General features: G+C 43.0%; 1 protein-coding gene across 1 annotated transcript in view; it reads left to right on the forward strand.

The window, feature by feature from the left end:
- Positions 1-20,232, forward strand: part of DHRS7 (dehydrogenase/reductase (SDR family) member 7) — a 21,747-nt gene extending 1,515 nt beyond the window's left edge. The window contains exons 2-8 of the mRNA XM_010000706.1: positions 6-12; positions 6,239-6,391; positions 12,355-12,461; positions 13,164-13,403; positions 17,483-17,605; positions 19,054-19,269; positions 20,035-20,232. Coding sequence (XP_009999008.1) covers positions 6-12; positions 6,239-6,391; positions 12,355-12,461; positions 13,164-13,403; positions 17,483-17,605; positions 19,054-19,269; positions 20,035-20,070 — 882 coding nt within the window. The 3' untranslated portion in view covers positions 20,071-20,232. The remainder of the gene's footprint in view (positions 1-5; positions 13-6,238; positions 6,392-12,354; positions 12,462-13,163; positions 13,404-17,482; positions 17,606-19,053; positions 19,270-20,034) is intronic.
- Positions 20,233-20,578: the final 346 nt, after the last annotated feature.

Here is a 20,578-nt window from a genome sequence, read left to right on the forward strand (position 1 = left end):
GGAAGAAGCCAGGTAAAAACAGCCAGCAGAGCCCCGGGGAGGGGCCGCGGGGGGTCCCGGGTTTGGGGGGAAAGGGGCACGGAGGCCTGTGAGGGGCCTGCGGGGAAGGGGCTGGAGCCGCCTCAGCGTGGGGGATCCAGCTGGGTGGAAGGTGGTTCCTTGGAAGGGGCTTTTAACTCTCAGCTTGACAAGGGTGCTGGGCCAGCTCGTCTAAACCGTGCCCCTAACCCTAAGGTTGGACCAAGTGACCCTTGAGGTCTCTTTCGACTTGGCTTTCTGTGATTCTGTGATCAATAAAAATAACCCCCGAGGCATCGTTTCCCCGCCTGGAACCAGCAGGGCATTTGTTGCCCCTCTCCTGTCCATAAAGTGAACCTGTCTGAAAGCAGCGTTGCGGTGACAGGGAGCTCCAGCAAGTGCTGGATCGTTTGGCCCCAAACCAGTTGTTTTGCATTGTTTCTGGGCAGTGTCTGGTTCTGCACTGGGGTGTGGGATAGCCCAGGCTGCCAGGAGAGCTCCAAGTCCCAGGAGGATTGAAGTAAGGGTCGGGAAGAAAAGGGGAAGCTTGGCACGTGTGGCCGCTGTGAGTTGCTTTGTAGTGTGTTTTTCCTTTTGTTACAGTTTGTTCTGACATCTTCAGGCAGGTTTCAGCTGTAGTAGTGCTGAAACTAGTAAACAAGAATATTAAATGTTTGGATTAAATGGGTTTCCTCCTCTGAGAATGGTGCCTGAAAGGTGGTTGCTGTCCGTGGCTTCACAGCACTTTTGTGAAGTGCTGCTCTTGGCACCTGTGGGTGCAAAGGTTCAAGGGGCAAAGGACACTGTAAACTTGTCTCGTGTGGAAAATGGAGCTCGATATTGCATTGAGATAGGGAGACAAGACTGCATGGAGATGGATCCCTAATGCGTGCCTGGGAATGGTGGAGCAAGGGTTTGGGCTTGAGATGATGATTTGGCAGGGAACGGTCTCATGGGTGAGGGTTGGCATTAGGAAGGGCTTGAGGGAAGAGTAGGACAAAGTTGCTGAGACCTCTCCGTTTTCTGCTTTCAGTAGAAGCTTATTGCAAAAATGGTAGTCCATATAATGGAGAACTGAAAAGCATGCAGAAGTGATAAAGGTCTAAGAAATAATACATTTAAATCTGTGTGAGCAATCTTCTGTAACTCTAGATATGTAGCCCAGAATTTTGTAGTTACTCCATCCCTTACTATAAGAAAACTATAAAAAAGCTTGATGTGTGGGCTGCAAAGATCGTGGAAAGACTCAGGGCAGAGAAATCAGATAGATCTTGACTAATACAAACAGAATTGAAGCTTTGTCTTGAGGGATCTGTGTGCACTGCACATCAAGATGTAGGAGCTCTCAGATAGACGTATTTGAATGTTATTTGAATGTAGCCTTTGGCCTTGTTGGAAGCCTGAAAACCTTTTAACTAGTCTCTTGAAGTTTCCATATGAAGAACATTAGTCATTTTCTGATGTAGCTGCTTCAACATATAATGTAAGAAGAAACAGGCAGAATTTTGTGAACTCAAGTTCCTTTGCCCTGTAAAGAAGTTAGCTGTGTTTTGCCTGCCCATCCCATCTCCCAGCCTTAGTGCTTATAACTAACCAAAATAAGTGCCTGAAACTCTAGTATTTGAGTGGCATTTTACTGTGGGATGGTGGTGCCATGGTGCTGATCCTAACTGTTCAAGTAGGAAAACAGAAGTGCCAAACACTAGAAAACATGTTTCTTTAAATACAGAATCATAGAATGTCCCGGGTTGGAAAGGACCTCTAAAGGTCATCTCCCCTACAATAAGCAGGGACATCTCATGCAAGACCAGATTGCTCAGAGCCCCATCAAGCCTGACCTTGAATGTCTCCAGGGATGGGGTCCCCATCACCTCTCTAGGCAACCTGTTCCACTGATCCACCACCCTCATATTAAAGAACTTGTTCCTAATGTCCAGCTTAAATCTACCTTTCTCTAGCTTAAAAACATTATCCCTTCTTATGTCGTTACATGCCCCAGTGAACAGCTCCTCCCCAGCCTTGTTTAGGCTCCTTTCAGGTATTGGAAGGGCACAATAAGGTCCCCATGGAGCCTTCTCTTCTCCAGGCTGAACAACCCCAACTCCCTCAGCCTGTCTTTGTAGTAGAGCTGCTCCAGCCCTCAGATCATTTTCATGGCCCTCCTCTGGACTTGCTCCAACAGGTCCACGTCCTTCCTGTTTTAGGGGCTCCAGAGCTGCACACAGCACTGCAGGTGGGGTCTCACCAGGGCAGAGCAGAGGGGCAGAATCTCCTCTCTTGATCTGCTGGCCACACTTCTTTTGATGCAGCCCAGGATTCAGTTGGCCTTCTGGGCTGCAGTTGCACATTGATGGCTTCTGTCCAGCTTTAGATTCACTAGCACCACCAGGTCTTTCTCCCCAGGGCTGGTCTCTAGCATGGCTTCCCCCAGGCTGTGTTCATATCTCTGGTTGCCCTGGCCCAGGTGCAGGACCCTGCACTTGGCCTTGTTAAACTTCATGAGGTTCATTGGAGCCCACTTCTCCAGCTTGTCCAGGTCCCTCTGGATGGCATCCCGTCCCTCTGGCATACGGACCTCCCCACCCAGCTTGGTGTCATCAGCAAACTTGCTGAGGGTGCTCAGTGCCACTGTCAATATAATTAATGAAGATATTAAACAATACTTGTCCCATTATGGACCCCTGAGGGAAACCACTTGTCTCCGTTTTCCATCTGGTCATCGATACATTGACCACTACCTTCTGGGTGTGACCATCAGCCAGTTTCTTATCCACTGCACAGTCCATCCATCAGGCCCATATCCTTTCAAATTAGATAGGAGGATGTTGGGGGTGACCGTGTCAGAGGCCTTGCAGAAGTCCAGATAGATGACATCCATAGGTCTTCCCTGGTTGACTGATGATGTCACTTCTCCCTTTTCTCTTATGTTCCTCCCTTTTCTCTTCCTCATCCCCATATTGAGCACATAATGTAGTGTGCATAGGTGGGGATCCCATGGAAAAAACCCTTGATTTGTATTTAAAATTGTTACAAAGCTGTCACTGTTGCAGTCATTATATTGTGTTATTGCTTCTATGGCATTATTACGGATGTCAATGTTTTCGGAGACAGAATCATAGAACTGTAGAATGGTTTTGGTTGGAAAGGACCTTAAAGATCATCTAGTTCCAAGCCCCCTACATGGGCAGGGACATCTCCCACCAGACTAGGTTGCTCCAAGCCCCATCCAACCTGGGCTTGAACACTTCCAGGGATGGGACAGCCACAGCTTCCCTGGGCAACCTGGGCCAGTGTTTCACCACTTGGAGCACTTTGGCACTGGAGACAGGCTTAGAGAGTTAGGGTGTTCAGCCTGGAGAAGAGAAGGCTCCAGGGAGACCCTACAGTGGCCTTCCAGTATCTGAAGGAGCTACAGGAAAGCTGGGTAGAGGCTTTTAACTGGGACATGGAGTGATAGGACAAGGGGGAATGGTTTTAAGCTGAAAGAAGGTAGATTTAGATGAGATCAGAAAGCAGACTGATCTTGTATGTTTCTTTCTCTTGTGCTGTAAAACTATAAACTAAGTTATAACTATAAACAAAATCCTTAATATAGGTAAGACCAGTTCCATTTAAATGATTCAGTTCTCTAGGGAGAATTCACTTCTGGATTTTGTCATTGGCAGGTGCTGGATTGTTTCCCATTTTCTAAATGTTTGTGTGATAGGGAGACAAGGGTCAGTGCGTGCTGGATGAGCTTCCTTGAGCATTGTGTTTCATTAGCTGAGCAGCAGTCCCTCTGAACACAGTGCTCCTCGCAGCCTGCTAGCACCCAGCTAAGGAGGACCCTTTCATGTATGAAAGCCCATGTATCTTAAAGCTGGGACTAATGGTGTGGTTTTTCAGGGCTGTGGGGAGGATGTTTTGCTTTAAACCTCTCCACCCACATTTTTATTCCATGAATGAAGTGACACTGCAACCTTGTGCTGTCAGAGCTATAAAATATTGGAAAAAAACCTAAGTAGCAAAAAACCTACAGAAGCACTCTTTGGATGACTTGCACTACTACTCTGTTCAACCTCTCATTTGTTACGCCTTGTAACACAGTAGTTAATGGTTAGTAACGGAATAATCTGCTTTTATTTTTTAATTGTAATTGTTAATTTTTAAACTTACTTCCGGTAATAACAGGATATTTATTCTAGAGCAAGCTGGTGGTTTGGTACTTGTTCTACAACAACATTTAAGCTAGGTTTTCCATTCTGTTAACTCCCAGTAGCTCGAGTGCTTGGTGACTGGCAGCACTGGGGAATCAGCAGAAAACTTTCCTTATCTCAGTTAATTATTTTATCCACAGAACAAGATCCTGAATAACTGCAGTGGAGGTGCCCAAGACAGGTTGGGAACAGGGAAATTGAGTGGTGGGAGAAAACGGATTTGTTTTCAGTAGCAAGAAGAGAGGAGTGTGGTAAGCAGGGCTGGAAGTATGTCCATGTCTGTGTTTGTTCATGCAGTGTTTGTCTACATGGTTTTTCTGCCAAAAAAAAAAAGGAATAGGAGACATGGGTACAGGTAATGAATTGTAAAAGTATTGGAATAAAACTGCAGGAGAATGTGTGAATAAGCTTTACAGATTGCAGCCATTTGGTATAACTGTTAATACAGTGGTTATCCCTACAACTTCAGCAACATCACTTTCTACCTCCCAAGTTCATAACCTAGAATACATATCTGCTTTGGAAAGTGACTGTCGTTGCTGTTGTTGATACTGGTTTTTAAAAGCAAAAGAAAAAAGCAAACAACACAAAAGCACCAAACTTCAGTCTAGGAATTTTTTCTTTGACTAAAATATAGTTAGGCTAAAAAAACCCAAACAAATAATGCTTACTCCCAGTCCCAAGGACTCAAGCTGAGCTCTGATCATCAGTCGTGAGTGCTCTCTGCTCTTGCCAGAAGGGTCAAGGTTTTGGTGCTGATCTCATTATGGGGTTGATGTCATTAAGAGCCTGAAAGTAGAAATCTGAAACACAAAATGGTGTAGAGAGAACGAGGAAATGATTGCTGAGGTAAGCAGGAAGCAAAAGCAGTCCCAGCAACTGGCTGCAGTGGAACAGAAGTACTTTGCTAAGTTAAATGAGTGGGTAAGTTTCAGTGAGTTGAAAAATGCTATTCTGTCTTTTTTTTTTTTTTTTTTTTCAGGATAGAACTGGCTTTAAGTCTCAGGAATTGCATTTGACTCTGCTATTTGAATTATACTGTGAAATCTTTTTTGGTTGGCTAGAGATTGTTGGAATGCTCTTCTGTACAAACTTGAGTAACAGAAGGAGGAGCTCCTGTCAGCAGTCCTCTGAGTTTAGAAATGTTAGGCAATGCTATGTTCTGGAAAGTGCTCTGGTACTAGTGATCATTCATCCATCCAAAAATCATGTCCTAGAATTAAATGGGTGATTTTCACCCACCTGTTGTATTTCCTGATTTTGGATATATGTCTGGAGAACTAAGCCTTTTCCCAGTACCCAGGTGTTTCATGGAGAAGGGATGCTTACACACAATGGGAAACAGCCATATAAGCAGAGTGGTAAAAGGAGCAAGATGCCATTCTTTTTACTACAGGTTGAGAAAGCATGTCTGGGCAGGAACTATGAGTACCTGGGAGATTCACACATGAGCCTACACCTTGGGAACTCTGTGTACTGTACTCTGGCCAATGCAGGGATTAACATGCATCAGATAGAAAGCAGAATGGATGAACACCCATTTGATTTGTTATGATTAGCTGTCTGTTCCGAGAATTTCCTTCTGTTGACAATTACTTAGAAACATTTTTGAGATGAAACATTATTAGGAAAGGTTTGCTTAGGCTTTTATATGGATTTGCAACACAATCACTTGTTTCCTGTAATTTCCAAGAATTCTCTTCTCCATTTTCCTCTGAGTCTCTTTTTGATGAGGTTAGTGGAAATGCTATGTGTAGATGGCTTGCAGAAATGCAATCACATTTCTTCCGTCAGGTAGATAATCAGTGTTTATTCAGATTAGCCTTGGAGCAAAGTTCAAGTGGCAACAGAAAAGCTATGAATGATTTCACAACTGCACATGAGTGAAAAATAAAGAAGTCAGGACTTTGCAATAGTAAAAAAAAATATTCTGAAAACCAGTATCAGATTATATCCCTGCAGTGACTTAAAAGCTTGTCGTAGCATTGGCAATATGTAAACTGCTGTCTTGGTTCTTTTGGTAGAAGATGAACTGCGTGGCAAGGTTGTCTGGGTGACAGGAGCTTCAAGTGGAATTGGAGAAGAATTGGCCTACCAGCTATCAAAGATAGGAGCCTTGCTTGCCATCTCAGCCAGAAGAAAGGATGAGCTGGAAAGAGTGAAAAAGAAGTGCCTTGGTAAGTACAACCCGCTACCTCATGTGAACAGTTCCGCTCTTGCTGTGATGGAGTTGCCAGCAAAATACTAACCCACATATCACAGGAATAAATTTCATGATGAAAGTGAGCTTTATACTTGACTTCACTGTACATTTGAAGCTGATTTGTGAGTGAGAAGCCTTTGTCAGACTTGCATTATGAGTTCCTTCATAAGTCACTGTTACCTAAAAATCTCTATCGATCTCAAGGGGCCTTGTAAGAAACCACATGAAGAAAAGTAATAAATACTGTGGGAATGGAGGAAACAACCTGAGGGGTATCACCCTACTAAGAACCAAGCCATGTAGCTGTATGCTACTGAGAAGTCTCCTTCCTTTAGGTTTGTGCATGTTAGAGGCACACTGACAGTTGACTTTCCCTTTGGAAAAGGAATAAATAGAAATGTTCAGAAGAAGTAGCTCTGAGCAAGTGCAAATAAGAGGGTCTCCTGTACATCAAGAGGAATGAATGTGGAGTGTTTAGCTATTCCAGTTACCTTTCATATGCCTGATGAGTCAGTAGTCTGGCTTTATTCCCCCTGTTTCTCTTTTTCCCTCCTGTTTTCTGGCTTAACAGCAAGTGAGATAGACAGTAAATTCATCCTGATAAATACAGGTTTTGAACATGATTAACATGATGTCTTTTTCAGACTGTGTCCTGTGTAGCTCAGTATGCAGGTTTTTTTACTGAGTGTATTATGACACTGACCCCTCATTCCTGATAATGTTGACAGAATATCCACAGTTTACTTGGAATGAGTGCTGGGGAACAATCCAACCTTTGTCTTGAGTTAGCACCTAAGCATTTCTAGAAATACTGAAATCTGTCAAGGAGCTTAAAAAATGCACAACTCCTTATTTCTATATTTTGCTGTTTCAAAAAAAAAGCAGTATTTTTTCACTTAAATAGATACCTTTGAAGGGAAGCAAGGGACATCAGATGACAGTGTGGTTAAGTGGCAGCCAGGGCAAAATTCCAGTGCTGTGTGATGCAATGTTTGGTGGTCATGAAAAGTGTACAACTACATTTGCGTCTGTGGCCGTTTGTAGTCATTGCAAAACTGATAACAGGCTGGCAGGGGACATAGTCCTGGCTGTCCCGTTTCCAGGCAATACTTGTGTGAGAGTGTGATGTGCTAAGGAATATTCAGAAAGACTGTTTCAATTCATGTGAACCAAGAGTACAGATGCATGTAAGATAATGTCTGCCTCTGACAACTTGAAGTAACCCTGTGAATGTCTTAGCTGTGGTGTATAGTGGCTTTAAAGTCCTACATAGCCACATGTTTTGGAAATGTACACTGCTGAACTCTAACTATAGTTCAAATGAGTAGGAATATTGGAACCTCTTCAGGAACATAGTCACTCCATATTTTCTAGAACCAGCCTTTAAGTAGTGTGAAGGAGTAACTGGGCCCCCTTCCCCTCTTCCCCTCTTTTCTCAAGGCTGTATAAACCCAGTTTTCCTTGATTATCATGTGTACTGGACTCCCTAACCATCTTATCTTTGGTTTATCAGTATTTGTCTTGAACTGAGGGGATCCAAAATCGGACACAGTACTCCAGATGCAGTTTTTAAGTGCAGGTACTCAAAAGCCACTTCTCTCAGTCTATTCTTGCTGGTGCAGCCCTCTAGTATTTGTAACTGCCAGAGCTCCTTGCTGACTTACATTCAACTTGCTGTTGTCCTTCCATCAGGAACCCATGTCTTGGTAGGAGAGTTGGTGCCTCGCCATCTGCGCATTGGCTGGCAGTACTGCATAGCATTATTCTGTCCCAGCTGTGAATTTTGCATTTGACTTTGTTGAGCTTGATGAGGTTTGTCAGACCATTGTTACAGCTTGTTAAGATGCCTCTGAATGGCAAATCTTTCCCTCCAGCTGTACATTTGAACCTGATGTTAACTGAGAATTTGCTTAAAGCCTGTAGTTTGTTCCATCATTAATGAAAATATTAAAATATATTGATCATGGAGGGATACCACTTATAACTGGCCACCATTTTGACTTTGAATAGTTGGTTGTTATTTTTTGGGCTCGATGATCCAGCCTGTTTTTCATTTGCATTGTAATCTATTCCTCTAGATCCCTTATTTCCCCACTATAGCTTCAAGGCTGCTTTGGAAGACAACATAGAAAAATAGTCAAGGTAAACAACATCCACTACTCTCCTCTTGTCTGCTGAGCCAGTCATCTCACCACCAAAAGCAATTAAGTTGGTCAGGCAGTATATGCTCATGCTAAATCTATGCTGGCTTTTCTTAGTCACCTTGTCCTTCATGTACTTGGAAATTGCTTCCAGGAGGAATTGTTGCATAATTTTCCCAAGGGCTGAGGTTAGGCTATGTGACATTTGGTTTTCTCCAGTCTTTGGGAAGCTACTTCACTTAGCAAATGCCTTGCAAAGATGAGTGACACTGGTCAGCTCTTTTAAATCTTGGATGTACGTACTGCCCAGCTTATATGTGCAGTTTGTCCCTAATTTGGTCTTCCTCTGACATGAGGAGTATTTCTTTCCCTCAGAGTCTAGCCTGAGGAGTGTGGGAGACCTGAGAGGAGATGTTGCCAGTGAAAACTTAAGGCAAAGAAGGCAATGAGTACCTTACTTTTTTTTCTGTGCCCTTCATCACATCAGCACCATCCCTGTTAAGCTCTGAGCTCACTCTGTCTTTGGTTTTCCTTTTGTTGGTGCTGTTCCCACGAAACCCTTGTTGATGTTCACATTCCTCACCAGTTTCAACTCCATCTGAGTGTTGATCTTTGTGATTCCATCCCTGCGTGCTTGGGTAGTGGGTCCACGTGCTTCCTGGGTAACTTGTACCTGCTTCCACCTGCATGTTTTCTTTTTGAAGTTGAGTTCCAGAGTGTTCCAAGTAGTTTGAGTAGCATGGGGTGGATTAAGATGGAGCTGCAACATGAAACATCAATTTGAATTTGTCTGAATTACATGACATAATAGGAGTTGATATGCTTTAATGTGCCACCCACAGGTGCTATACACAGCAGCAACTTAACTAGATAGTTTTCATACTTGTGTCAGAAGCAAACACATTTAACTTGTTAAAAATTCAGACATCACCCTACAATACCTGTTCGTGCATCCTGCACTGCTTACAAGCTGAAGGAGAGAAGGGAAGGACCACAAAAGCTCTGGTAATACTTGTTCAGTCATGCAGATGCCAACTCAACACTTCTCTGCAGGAGGGAGAGAAAACAACTTGTATAACTTACGTGCTTCCTGCAAGTGGCTTCTGCATTTCTTCTCCCAACCACTCTTTGCAACATGAATTGAATTTCGCCAGTAATTTTGCAGGTTGTTTTCTCTCAAAAGCCCTAAAAAGGAAAGAAAAAATGGACAGGAGGTGTGGGGTTTGTTTTTTTTTAGTTTAACAGAGCTCAAGTATGATTTAAATATAGATAGGCCAAATGAATGACAGACAATCAATAAATTACAGAATTTTACAGTAATTAAGGTTGGAATAGACCTCAGGAGGTCATGTTGTTCAACCTCTGCTAGAAGCTCATGTTCTCTTTAAGGGCATTATACAAGAAAGAAATAGTAGGAAGTGCTGAAGGGCTGTGAACTGAAGGGTTTATGCTGAGTGATAGTGTTTATTGTGTTATGAGAAACTGCTGTGTTTGATTAACATGAATTGAAAAGAGTTGTTGATCTGAAACCTTTGAGGGGATCCCAGAGGAAGGAAGTGTACACTTGATGTTCTAACAAAATATTAAGTCAGCATTATTTAGGCAGCTGTCTTTCAAAACACCAGTTAGCTTTGAGTGATGGTAGCCATGTTTTAGTTAAAAAGTAACTAAAACTTAATGACTTTAATAGGCAAGAGGCAGGCCATGATTGCTTCATAGGAAAACACCAATCAGAAGATCTCAGCAGTTGGGCAGTTTGAGCCTGCTGAGAAGCTGTGTAGTGTAAAGTTGCTGTCTAAGGAGACTTTAAATGACATTCCAAAAATACAGAGAGCTGTGTGAAAGTGGCCTTTGTTCTGGGTAGATTCAGCTTTGAGCACTCAGTTTCAGAGATGTTGCTGGTGACCATGTGCAAATCACATTGCAGCTAGAGACACTTCTCTAAGGGATGTTAACTAAGGGATGTTAGCAGCTATGTTAAACAATGAACTCTTAACGAAGGTTTCCCACTTGGGAATGGGTGTTTTTCTGTATTATCCTAATTGTTCTGTTAAAAACATCAGTTTGGTAGCAGGCAAAAAAGGAAGAGAAATATTAGGGGTTATTAGTAAGAAGAATGGAGAACATCATTCCAGCAAGGTATTGGGAAATGCCTTCAACACTGTGCCCAGTTCTGCTCCTCTGCCAGAAAAACAAGGGGACGAGTGGACAGTAGAAGTTGTTCAGAAAAAGGGTGACAAGAATATGTGGAGTTTTGTCAGAGCTGCCTGAGGAGTGACTAGGCAAGGATTCCTCACCTGAGAAAAGAAGTAAGGAGGCTGATAAGGATGTATGGTCTGGGGACTTTGGGGGATGGGAGTCAAACTGGGCCTCCTGCTTGCACCAAAACAAGGACTAGGCCTCTGGTTTGGTATTTCCTGAAGTCAGAAGTTTCTGATGTCACACAAAAGACCACTTCCTTCCTGATCAGCAGTCTGTGTCTCTTTCTGTGCCTTTTTCCTTTCCCCCATGTAGCTTTCTTGGCTGGGTTGACTGTGTGATCTCATTAATCTATGGCAGAAACATCACATCCCAGAAGGCTTCCACTCTGTGAATCTGCCTGAAGGAGCAAGAGGTGAAGTGTGTTTCTGAGTGGGTAGTTCAGACTTTTTTACTGCTGCCTTTCTGGAAGAAATGGAGGGGAGAATGCACATGGAGGGGTTGGAAGGAGCAATACGTGGAAATGCTGGTAGCTTTAAACCAGGCAGATGGGTTTATTATAACTAGTAGCCTAAATACTAGTGAGCTTTAAACAGGCAACTTCTGGATTTAAGTTCCCTCCTTATTTGTACATCACTGTGAAAACAAAGTTAAGTCTTACCTGTATATGCAAGAAGTAGCAACTGAAAAATCACAGCCTTAGGCTCTCTAAAGAGGGCATCTGCTTAAAGGGGAGCAGGGACACTTAGTTGTCTTTACAAATCAATTTAGAAACAAAACCAGTGCTATTAAACAAGTATAAATAAGGTTAAAAAAAAATCATGTTATATGTAGTTAAAAAAAATCTGAAGAGATTAACATTGAAGATTTTATTTGTGTGAGTTATCTGCCCCAAAAGCCCAGGGGAGCTACTCACTGCTCAAGAAATATTTTATATGGAAAAGGTCAGTTGTTCTGAAGAGACAGTGGTAGAAACACTCAACATGAAGGCTTGAACTTGATGACAGCTGACTTTTATTTCAGAAGATGGATATATTAAAAGTTGTCAGTTGAACAAAAACCTTCTCCTTCTACCTCTTCCAAGCATCCAGCTTCTCTAAGCTTTGCCTCATAGCTTCTCCTCTATATATGTTGTATTTTGCGTCTAAATTGTTGTAGTCCTATTGTCAGGAATAACCACACTTGACCAGTTAACACACAAGCAGAGTGTTCAGGCTGCCAATAAGCTGTGCTTCTGAATGGCTCAGTGGAGAATTTTGATATCAAATTATCCTCTTGCATGTTACTGCCCACTATTGCAATTTACTTGAAGAACTGAACTGTCTATATTGTGCTCCACAAGCCTGTATAACAAAGTCAAGCTTTTCAAAATCAAAAAACCCTACCGATGAGAAAAGAAAGACTTGGTAGAAACAGATTAAAAATGGATTCTCTGTGGAGATCGAAGTGAAAACAAAGCAAGCATTTTCTTTCCCACTGAATGTTAGGGTTTCTTGGTGTCTTTTTAGGGAAAATGTGGTGTTTAAAAGCACATTGCATTTCCCACAATTATGTCAGCAGTCTTACTGGATCTCATTCATGTTATGGTTGGTTTTAGAGATGAGCAACTTGAGTGATAAAGATATCCTTGTTCTGCGTCTTGACTTGACTGATCGAAGCTCCCATCAAGCTGCAACCAACAGTGTTCTTAAGCATTTTGGCAAGGTAAGCTGTGCTGCTGGGTTTAAACTGACTTCTCTGTCTCCTACACCTGCATTTATGTTCATATTTCACTTTTGTTCTATGGTGTGGTAAATTGACCAGTGCCTACATCTTTCTTAAGTTTCAGTATTAAAGAAGTACCTGGGTTTCCATCCCTTCTGCTGCTTCTGGGTTTCAGTAGGCTTTGCAGAGGTGCAGCAATGAACAGATGATCACTGGTCATTTCCAGGAAGTCAAAATGAACTTGATTGACGTCAACTTGATATTTTGGTTTCACAGTGAAATTATTGGTACTAGATTTGTTATTTCTGTTCTAGTTGGTTTTTGGTTTTGCATAAAATCTATTCTCAGAGGTCACCTTGTGGGACCTGAGCATTGATTTGATACAGTGCAGTAGAGTTAAAAAATGTTGTGTGGAAAACAACTTTTCAGCTGCCAGTGTTCCTGTACTAGGAGTTAACCTTGTTTGGCATCAAACACCATCTTTTTTGTTGACTCAGCTCAGAATTATCCAGCCTTCAGTTCAAAGGGGAAGTCTGGTGGGGGAGAGGAGCTGCTGATGTTTCTTCAGCAGCTGATACATCTTACTTCCATGTGGCAGAGACAGCACTAGAGGGAAGAGAATAATCACTTAACAGATGCCTGAGGAAGCACAAATATTAGAGGAAATGTGTTATATTAATATTTTATTGTGTCTTTCCTGAGATTGATGTTTTGGTCAACAATGGTGGACGTTCCCAACGCTCTCTGTTTGTGGATACAAACCTGGATGTCTTCAGTGCCATAATGGAACTCAACTACCTAGGTACAATCTCTTTAACAAAACATGTCCTGAATCACATGATCCAAAGGAAAAGAGGAAAGATTGTTACTGTGAGCAGTGTGATGGGTATTATGGGAGCTCCTCTTGCCTCTGGGTACTGTGCCAGCAAGCATGCTTTGCAGGTAAGTTCAATTTCTGAGATGGATTAAGTCTTGTTGTGTAATAGACCAGCATCAGTTAGCTGTGTGGCAGAGGACTTTATTCTGTGCAGAAAACTCAAGTCTCCCCTGAAGTTGCACACAGCATGTGTCACTTGCCCAGGTTTTGAAAATCTTGTAAAAATAATTTGTGCTGAAATGGGACATGTCTCAGCTGCTAGTGTAGATTTATTTTCCTGACTGAAGTTCAGGTGCCATCTTAGTTGGGCCTAACCACTGTGTAGTCACTTCCCAGTGACTTCTCAGCCACTTCCCATAACACCTTAGCTTCTGGCTTTCAGATGAAGGAATATCTAAATCAGAAGATCATTGTGTTTCATATAGAAGCCCTAATGTTCTCATCTTAATCCAGTTAGGGAGGACAAGTCACTGGTGAGAGTTTTAAGGAAATCTTGAGGACAGTGAGGTGACAACAGTGAGTTGTAAAGCAGTCTACTTGGAGAAACAAGAATTCCTGATCTAGCTGGGAACATCTGAACAAATCTTCCCAGCAGTTCTGAGTCTTGCTATTGTGGAAAGAGCTGTCAGCTCCCAGTGTCTTAGGAAGTCATCTTCTGCAGAACACTTCCCTTTTCAATATTGCTCAGAGAGAGTTTTTGAAAGTAGTCTCAGTTGCATGGAACAACAGAAGAGCTCAGAAAAATATCTGGGGGAAAGACTGCCTGTATCATTGAGGAGTCCTTTGTTTAACTAGTAAATTTGTTTAGACATATTTGTCTTTCACCACTATTTGATTTCCTGCTAATGTACATTTTGATCTCTGTAAAATAAACTTCAGCTGTTCTCAGTGATCCTTTTAAACTCTGGCATGATCTTACTCCCTGCTGGGTTTAAGCACATAAACAGATTAAATAACTTTGCTTAAGCTATGTGATCAATATATTTTTGACAGTTTGGCTAACAGCAACAAAAATGTAACAAGTGGCTGACTCTGCAAAGCCACTAGACACTTCTGAGAATGTAGATGTAGAAGACAGTGACAGGTCTCTCTGCTCATAAAAAGTTTGTGGTTCGTGACAGGGAGAGCTCTGCTGCTCTTCATTTGAGTGGCAGCAGTGAAATTGCCCATTAGAGGCCAGCCTTTGCTGCCAGCCTCCTAGATTTAAGCTAAAAGAATGCAATGAGCAGAAGGGTGAATTCCCTTTATGCCCCTTTATTTATTAAGCAGTCTTTCAGTTGAATTATCTTTTGGGCGTGGTGCTGTTGGTCTTAGCATGGCTAATTGGTTGCAGAGCACAAGGAATTCACATGTTGCTTTAAAAAAAATTCTCAGAACTCTGAATCTCATGATCTTGACCTCAAGATCAAGAAGGTAGATGAGGCTTTAAAGAGATGGTTTACTAAAATTTGGGAGTTAATTAAACCAACTGAACTGCTTTGTTAGTTTCTGCCTCTGCTCAATAAGCAGGCCAGACTCCACATCTCCTGTTTCCTTCACAGAAATTCTACAAATACTAATTGCAGGTGTTAAAATGTGAGTTGAAATGTAGATTTTGAAAAGACTCAGTCTGAGAGTCTCTTATCAGTCTGGACTTATGGCTAGATGGGGGCATGATGCCCCCCTCAAAAAGCTGTTTGAAATATAGAAGCTCACAGTACAACTGAGGTACAGGAAGTCTGCAGGAGTGGCAGCTCCCTCAGATAGCTCAGGAGCCCATTTCTGACAATTACCAAGAAGAAACAGCTAGAGAGAGGGAAGGGGAAAAATAAGATGAAGCATAGTGGTGCTTCATGCCAAGCACATGGACTGCATTGAGCAGCAGCCACTACTCTCTGTTCACGTGCTGCTCATTAGGGGAATTTCTAAATGTTTCTGTCATAGGAGGACTCAGTTCAGCCTTGCCTTCTTCTGCATCTTCTAGGGTTTGGTCACTAAGCTGGAAAGGCTTAGAACAGTTCTTGTTTCACAGACCCTGTGTCTGCAGGTCAGAGCTGGCTTCAATCTGGGCATGGAGGAAACACTCAAAGATTCTTCCCCTGGCACTTGAGTTCCTTCACTGCTCCCAAATCTGGATCTGTCCTGCCTGAATTTAAATAAGAGAGCATTTTATTTTCTTCCTTGGAAATGCTAAGCTTCTCTTCTGAGAGGAACTGGAGGGATTTCATAGCACCTACCTTTGGATACCAAAGTGCTGGAGTTAGAGGACCTGTATATTCTGTATATAAAGCCTCCAGAGGGGCCTGTGGGTATGTGAGATTCTGGTCTTTGAGAGGGAAAGGAGGGGATGTGGACAGTGCTAGCTGGGGCTGTAGCATTAACCTGGAGACATGGGTGAAGTTGGGGTGGGACTGTTCATAAGGGGGGTGAGGACAAGGGGGAATGGATTAAAACTGGAAGAGGGGAGATTTAGGTTGGAGATTAGAAAATTCTTCACTGTGAGGGTGGTGAGACACTGGAACAGGCTGCCCAGGGAGGTTGTGGAAGCCCCATCCCTGGAAGTGGGCAGGTTGGATTAAGGCTCTGAGCAACCTGGTCTAGTGGGAGGTGCCCCTGCCCATGCAGGGGGTTGATGATCAGAACATCTTGAAGGTCCCTTCCAACCCAAACCATTCTATGATAAAGCACAGCTGTGAGGTGCCCCATCTGAAGGTGTGCACCAGGGGTGGAGAAGGAGGCTTCTTTCAGAGCAGGAGGTAATCTAGGGGAGGGCTCAGGTTTTTAATCCAAAACAACTGGGTGGTTGGCAGATCTGAAATGCTTCCTGGTGTGTCCAGAGCAGATTTCTGGGCATGTGTCTTTAATATTAGAGTTTAAGCCTCCAGAAGTTGGACATCTCCAGGCTTTGATAACATGTTGTTAAGATTTGATGGTGTTTGCAGGGCCTGCAGGTACTTAGAACTTTAAATAAACAGCCAGCATTTTTACAGAACCAAATTGCGAAGGCTGGAATTATCTATTATCTGGAATCTATAATCTGGAATTAGTCAAGAGCCATTGGGAAATGAGAGCCCGTGTGTGTGCACTGGTGTGCAACTCACTGCCTGGCTTTAGTGGCTTGCCCCAGTCAACTGTTCCTGTGTCATCACAGGAGCATCTCTGACTGTGTTGCAATTCAGTTTAGAGCTGTGGGTCAACCAGCCCTCTTCCTAAGATGGATGGGGGTACAAGTTATAAAGCTTCTCCCACTGCAGTAAAAACTTATCACCCTGTGCTCACTCTCTGCCTCTGTTGTGACATAATATTATCTGTTAGAATAAATACAGGGAACTGTTGTTGGCCAGGTCAAAGGTAAGACATGATATGGTGTTTGCTAAATCATAGCTCTGCAGTGCTTGACCAGCAAATCTGGTGGGAATTGTCTTCCCCCATAATAGTTGCTGTCTAAGTGTGAATTGCCACAGAGATTACAAAAGTTTGTGTCCTGGTACCTTAAAGAAAATAAATACATGTAGCTTTTGTAATTATAGTTTAACTTAGGAAACACTGGTAGCCTGTTCCTGAGTGAAATAAGATTTGTGTCTATGTGGATGTAACTTTCACGCTCAGCAGTGGGTTCAGTGGTGCAGAATTAGCCCCTAAAATATTGGGTTGCAACTTCGGCTTAATAAACTGAAAAGTTTTCCTCCTTCTCTTATATAAAACCAGTGCCATTTACTAAACAGAAACAACTTAAACTTTTTCATCTCACCATGAGGAGTCATTCACCTGTGAAATATAATTTCCATGATATTGCAGTTCTGACTGTTGGTGGCACTTTCACTATCCAAACACTGGGGCTGAGCACTTGTAGCTGTGGGTAACTCCAGTGAGGATTGTCCTCAGTACAGGGACAGCAGAGTCTGGCTGTGGTTGAGCCACATTATTGTGTAATCAATAAGTATAGATTCTTCAGTGATTGATACAGTGATGATGCCTGTAATTGCAGATGAAATTTCAAATTAGCCACTTAACACAAAAAGTCAAACAAAGCAGTCGGAATTGCTTCTGGTGGAATCCTGCTATTTTCCTAGCCTAGAATTACAGTGGAAAGATGTAGTCAGTTAGGCCTTGCTGCATATGGAAATATGGCAAAGGAAGAATACATGGTTGTCTTTTCTTCTAGGGTTTTTTTAATTCCCTTCGGACTGAGCTGACTGACTACCCTGAGATAAGTATCATCAACATATGCCCAGGACCTGTGCAGTCTAAGATCATACAAAATGTCTTTACGGAGAATCTTGCAAAGGTGAGGACTCAGTTAAGTTGTGATGACAACTTTTGCTGCAGGCCCAGGCATCCTTTTGTGGTTTTCTTTTTCTCCTCATAGCAAACACTAACCTCATCTTGTTACTAAGAAATGCTTTGATTAGTGGAGAACCACGTGTAGTCTTGCAATTTCTGTGTGTTATCAAGTCCATATCAAATGAAAATAAGGTGAGGTTATTGTCATGCCTTCTCTCTTCCAACACATACAACCTGAGTCTAGTAACATTCCGTGTTCCAGCCACCCTGCTGCAGTTTTGGGGGAAAGGCCAGGATTTTCTGGACACAATTCTGCATGCAGAATCCTGTCCTTTCTGCACAGGTAGCTTTTTGTTTGCCCTAATCACGATGTCCCCTGTTCAGTTGACACTGTTGTTGGCAAAGCCACTGGAGTCAGCTGATGCCAGGCATGCATTCTTGTCCTGTTAGTGATTGTTCGAGGAGAAAATAGCAAAACCTTCCAACTGCACAATTGCTTTTAATAAAGGCTGTCTAACAAAGTAGCTGGCAAAAACTGCTGCTATGGTCTATCAAAATGTGATCTGTCCTAAATTCAGTTGATTTAAAGCTCAGGATAACCTACCAGTGAGGAAATGAGGGCAGAAAAAATAATTATCTCCCATTGTTGAGTCAAGTTCTGAAAGGATTTTTGGCTTGCAAAACTTCCTACTTCCATGAAAGGAAAGATGTGCTCTTTGAGCAATCTGGAAAGCTTGCAAAACAAATTCCTCAGATTTCAGCACAGCAAAAGACTGAGGAGGAAGCCTGAATCTAGACCAGAATTGCTTTTGCTCTGGGAAACAGGAGGACAGATTGATAGAGCAGTCTGTTGTTGCTGGAGTGAAATGCATGTAAATTACCAGGGCTGTGGTTTACATTCACCAAGTGATACTTGTGGACCAGAGTTCAAGGAAGACAACCCTGCCACTGAAGAAACCTGTTGCATTTCTTGTGTTTGAGGTGGCTGTCCACAGAGCAGGGCTGGCAGGAATATTCTAAGTTCATGGGGAATGTGGCCTCATCTACTAACTTAGTCTCTGAGCAACTTGCAGCATATAATTGGGTAGGCAGCTGGGAAGAAGGAAGTTCCCCTTTCTCAGCATGGGTAACCTGTTCCCATAGATCGATTCCATGAAGCCAGGACAGTCTGGAGATCCACTTTTTCAACCACTGACCCATCAGTCAAGACAGACATTAATTAGTAAGGGTGCTTTATTTAAGCATGTGCTAAGGGGAAGGTGGTTAAGTCTTCCCAAACCAAAGACTGAGGACCGTGAGGGCTGGGTTCCCCAGTCTCTGCTGTACTGGCTGGGTTATTATCTGCTCAGTAGGTGAACTGGGAAGGGTCTGCCTGTTGCACAGAGCCTGGCCTTTTCTCCCCTCCAAACACAAATCCCGCTCTAATCCCTCCTGGCTCTCTCCTCCCTCCAGTCCCTAGAGAACAGTGGTGACCAGTCCCACAAGATGCCAACCAACCGCTGTGTCCGGCTCACCCTGGTCAGCATGGCCAACGACCTGAAGGAGGCCTGGGTCAGCGACCAGCCCTACCTGGCCGTGTGCTACCTCTGGCAATATGCACCCACCTGGGCCTGGTGGCTGATGAACAGGATGGGCAAGAGGAGGATACAGAACTTCAAGAGTGGAGTGGTAGGTTTATTCCTCTCTCTGCTTGCTTGCTGGTTTCATTCTGCTGACAGACTCTTTAGCTGCGGGAACGTTAGGATTGCATTTTGGATCCGCTTCTTTTTCCTCTCCTCGTTTCCCTGGCAGCTGATGCCAGGCTGGGCTCCAGAGCTGTGTGCCTGGTAGTCTAGAGTTACTGCAGCCTGGCCACAGCACAGTGAAGTCAGCACAACGTGTGGTGCCAAAGGTCCTGCTCTCATCTTCATCAGCAGGGGCTGCAAGTTCAGATCACAGTTAACCCAGAGCTGAGCTGTAAGATTCTAACATCCATTATTTAATGCAGCTGGGAATTAAGACTGTTGAAAAATCTTTCCCTTGGTACTTCTTCCTCCCTTTGCTGTGTCTAGTTTTATATCAGGCAGTAACCTGAGCACCTCCCAGAAGTACCCTGGGCAATATTACTGTCTGTCAGGGCTCATCACTCACATTTACATCCCTGCAGACAGGTGTGCAGTGCAGTGTGCTGTTCTTGCAGTGCTGCCTGCTGGATGGATTTGGTTCTTACTCTATTTTTGTTGGACTTGGTACAAAAGCCAACGACCACCTCAAAGTATTCCAAAAGCAGGAAATGCAAAAATAAGAGTAGCACATGGACCTGAAAACTTCCTGTTTCCACACTGTAGTGTAACTACCCACTGTAACAAGCTGTTTCAAGCAAACTAACACTGTAGGTGAAGGACTTAAATCAGGAATGGTGGGAAATACTGATTTAATTTACTCTCACTCCAGGATGCTGATGCCTCTTACTCCAGAAAGAAGAAGTAAGGACAAGTGTGTACAAAATCCTGCTTGTGCTAAGGCTGACAAGTTTTTCATATTGTGTAACTGCAAACAAAATCTTTTTTTATCTGTTGTACCTTTGTCATCCTGTAACATGACAAATCTATCAAGCTGCATACACATTTGACTAAATAAAAATCTCTAAACATACTTGTTCATGTCAAACTCCCACAGACTGAATTTTTAAGCTTATAGGAATTGAGACAGAAGAGGCCAGGCAGTATGATTTTGTTTTTCTGCTGCTATGACACTGGCAAATACTTGGTGAGCAGGCTAAAAATTACATACCCACAGGATCCTGTTTCCTTCACTTCCATTCCTAGTGGAGCTTGAGCAAAATAAATCCAAAAGCAGAAGCTTGTGGTAAAAAGGGTAAGGATATGTAGCCTGTGTTTGTGAAGTGTTCCTTTGGGAAAAGGAGATTATATTTCATCTCTGCCATCAGCCCCAGGGCAGCTGTACAGGTAGTCCAAGAACAAAAATATGTATCATC

This window comes from Chaetura pelagica, unplaced genomic scaffold (assembly GCF_000747805.2).
Source record: "Chaetura pelagica isolate M959 unplaced genomic scaffold, ChaPel_1.0 scaffold36, whole genome shotgun sequence".
Classification (NCBI taxonomy): Eukaryota; Metazoa; Chordata; class Aves; order Apodiformes; family Apodidae; genus Chaetura; species Chaetura pelagica.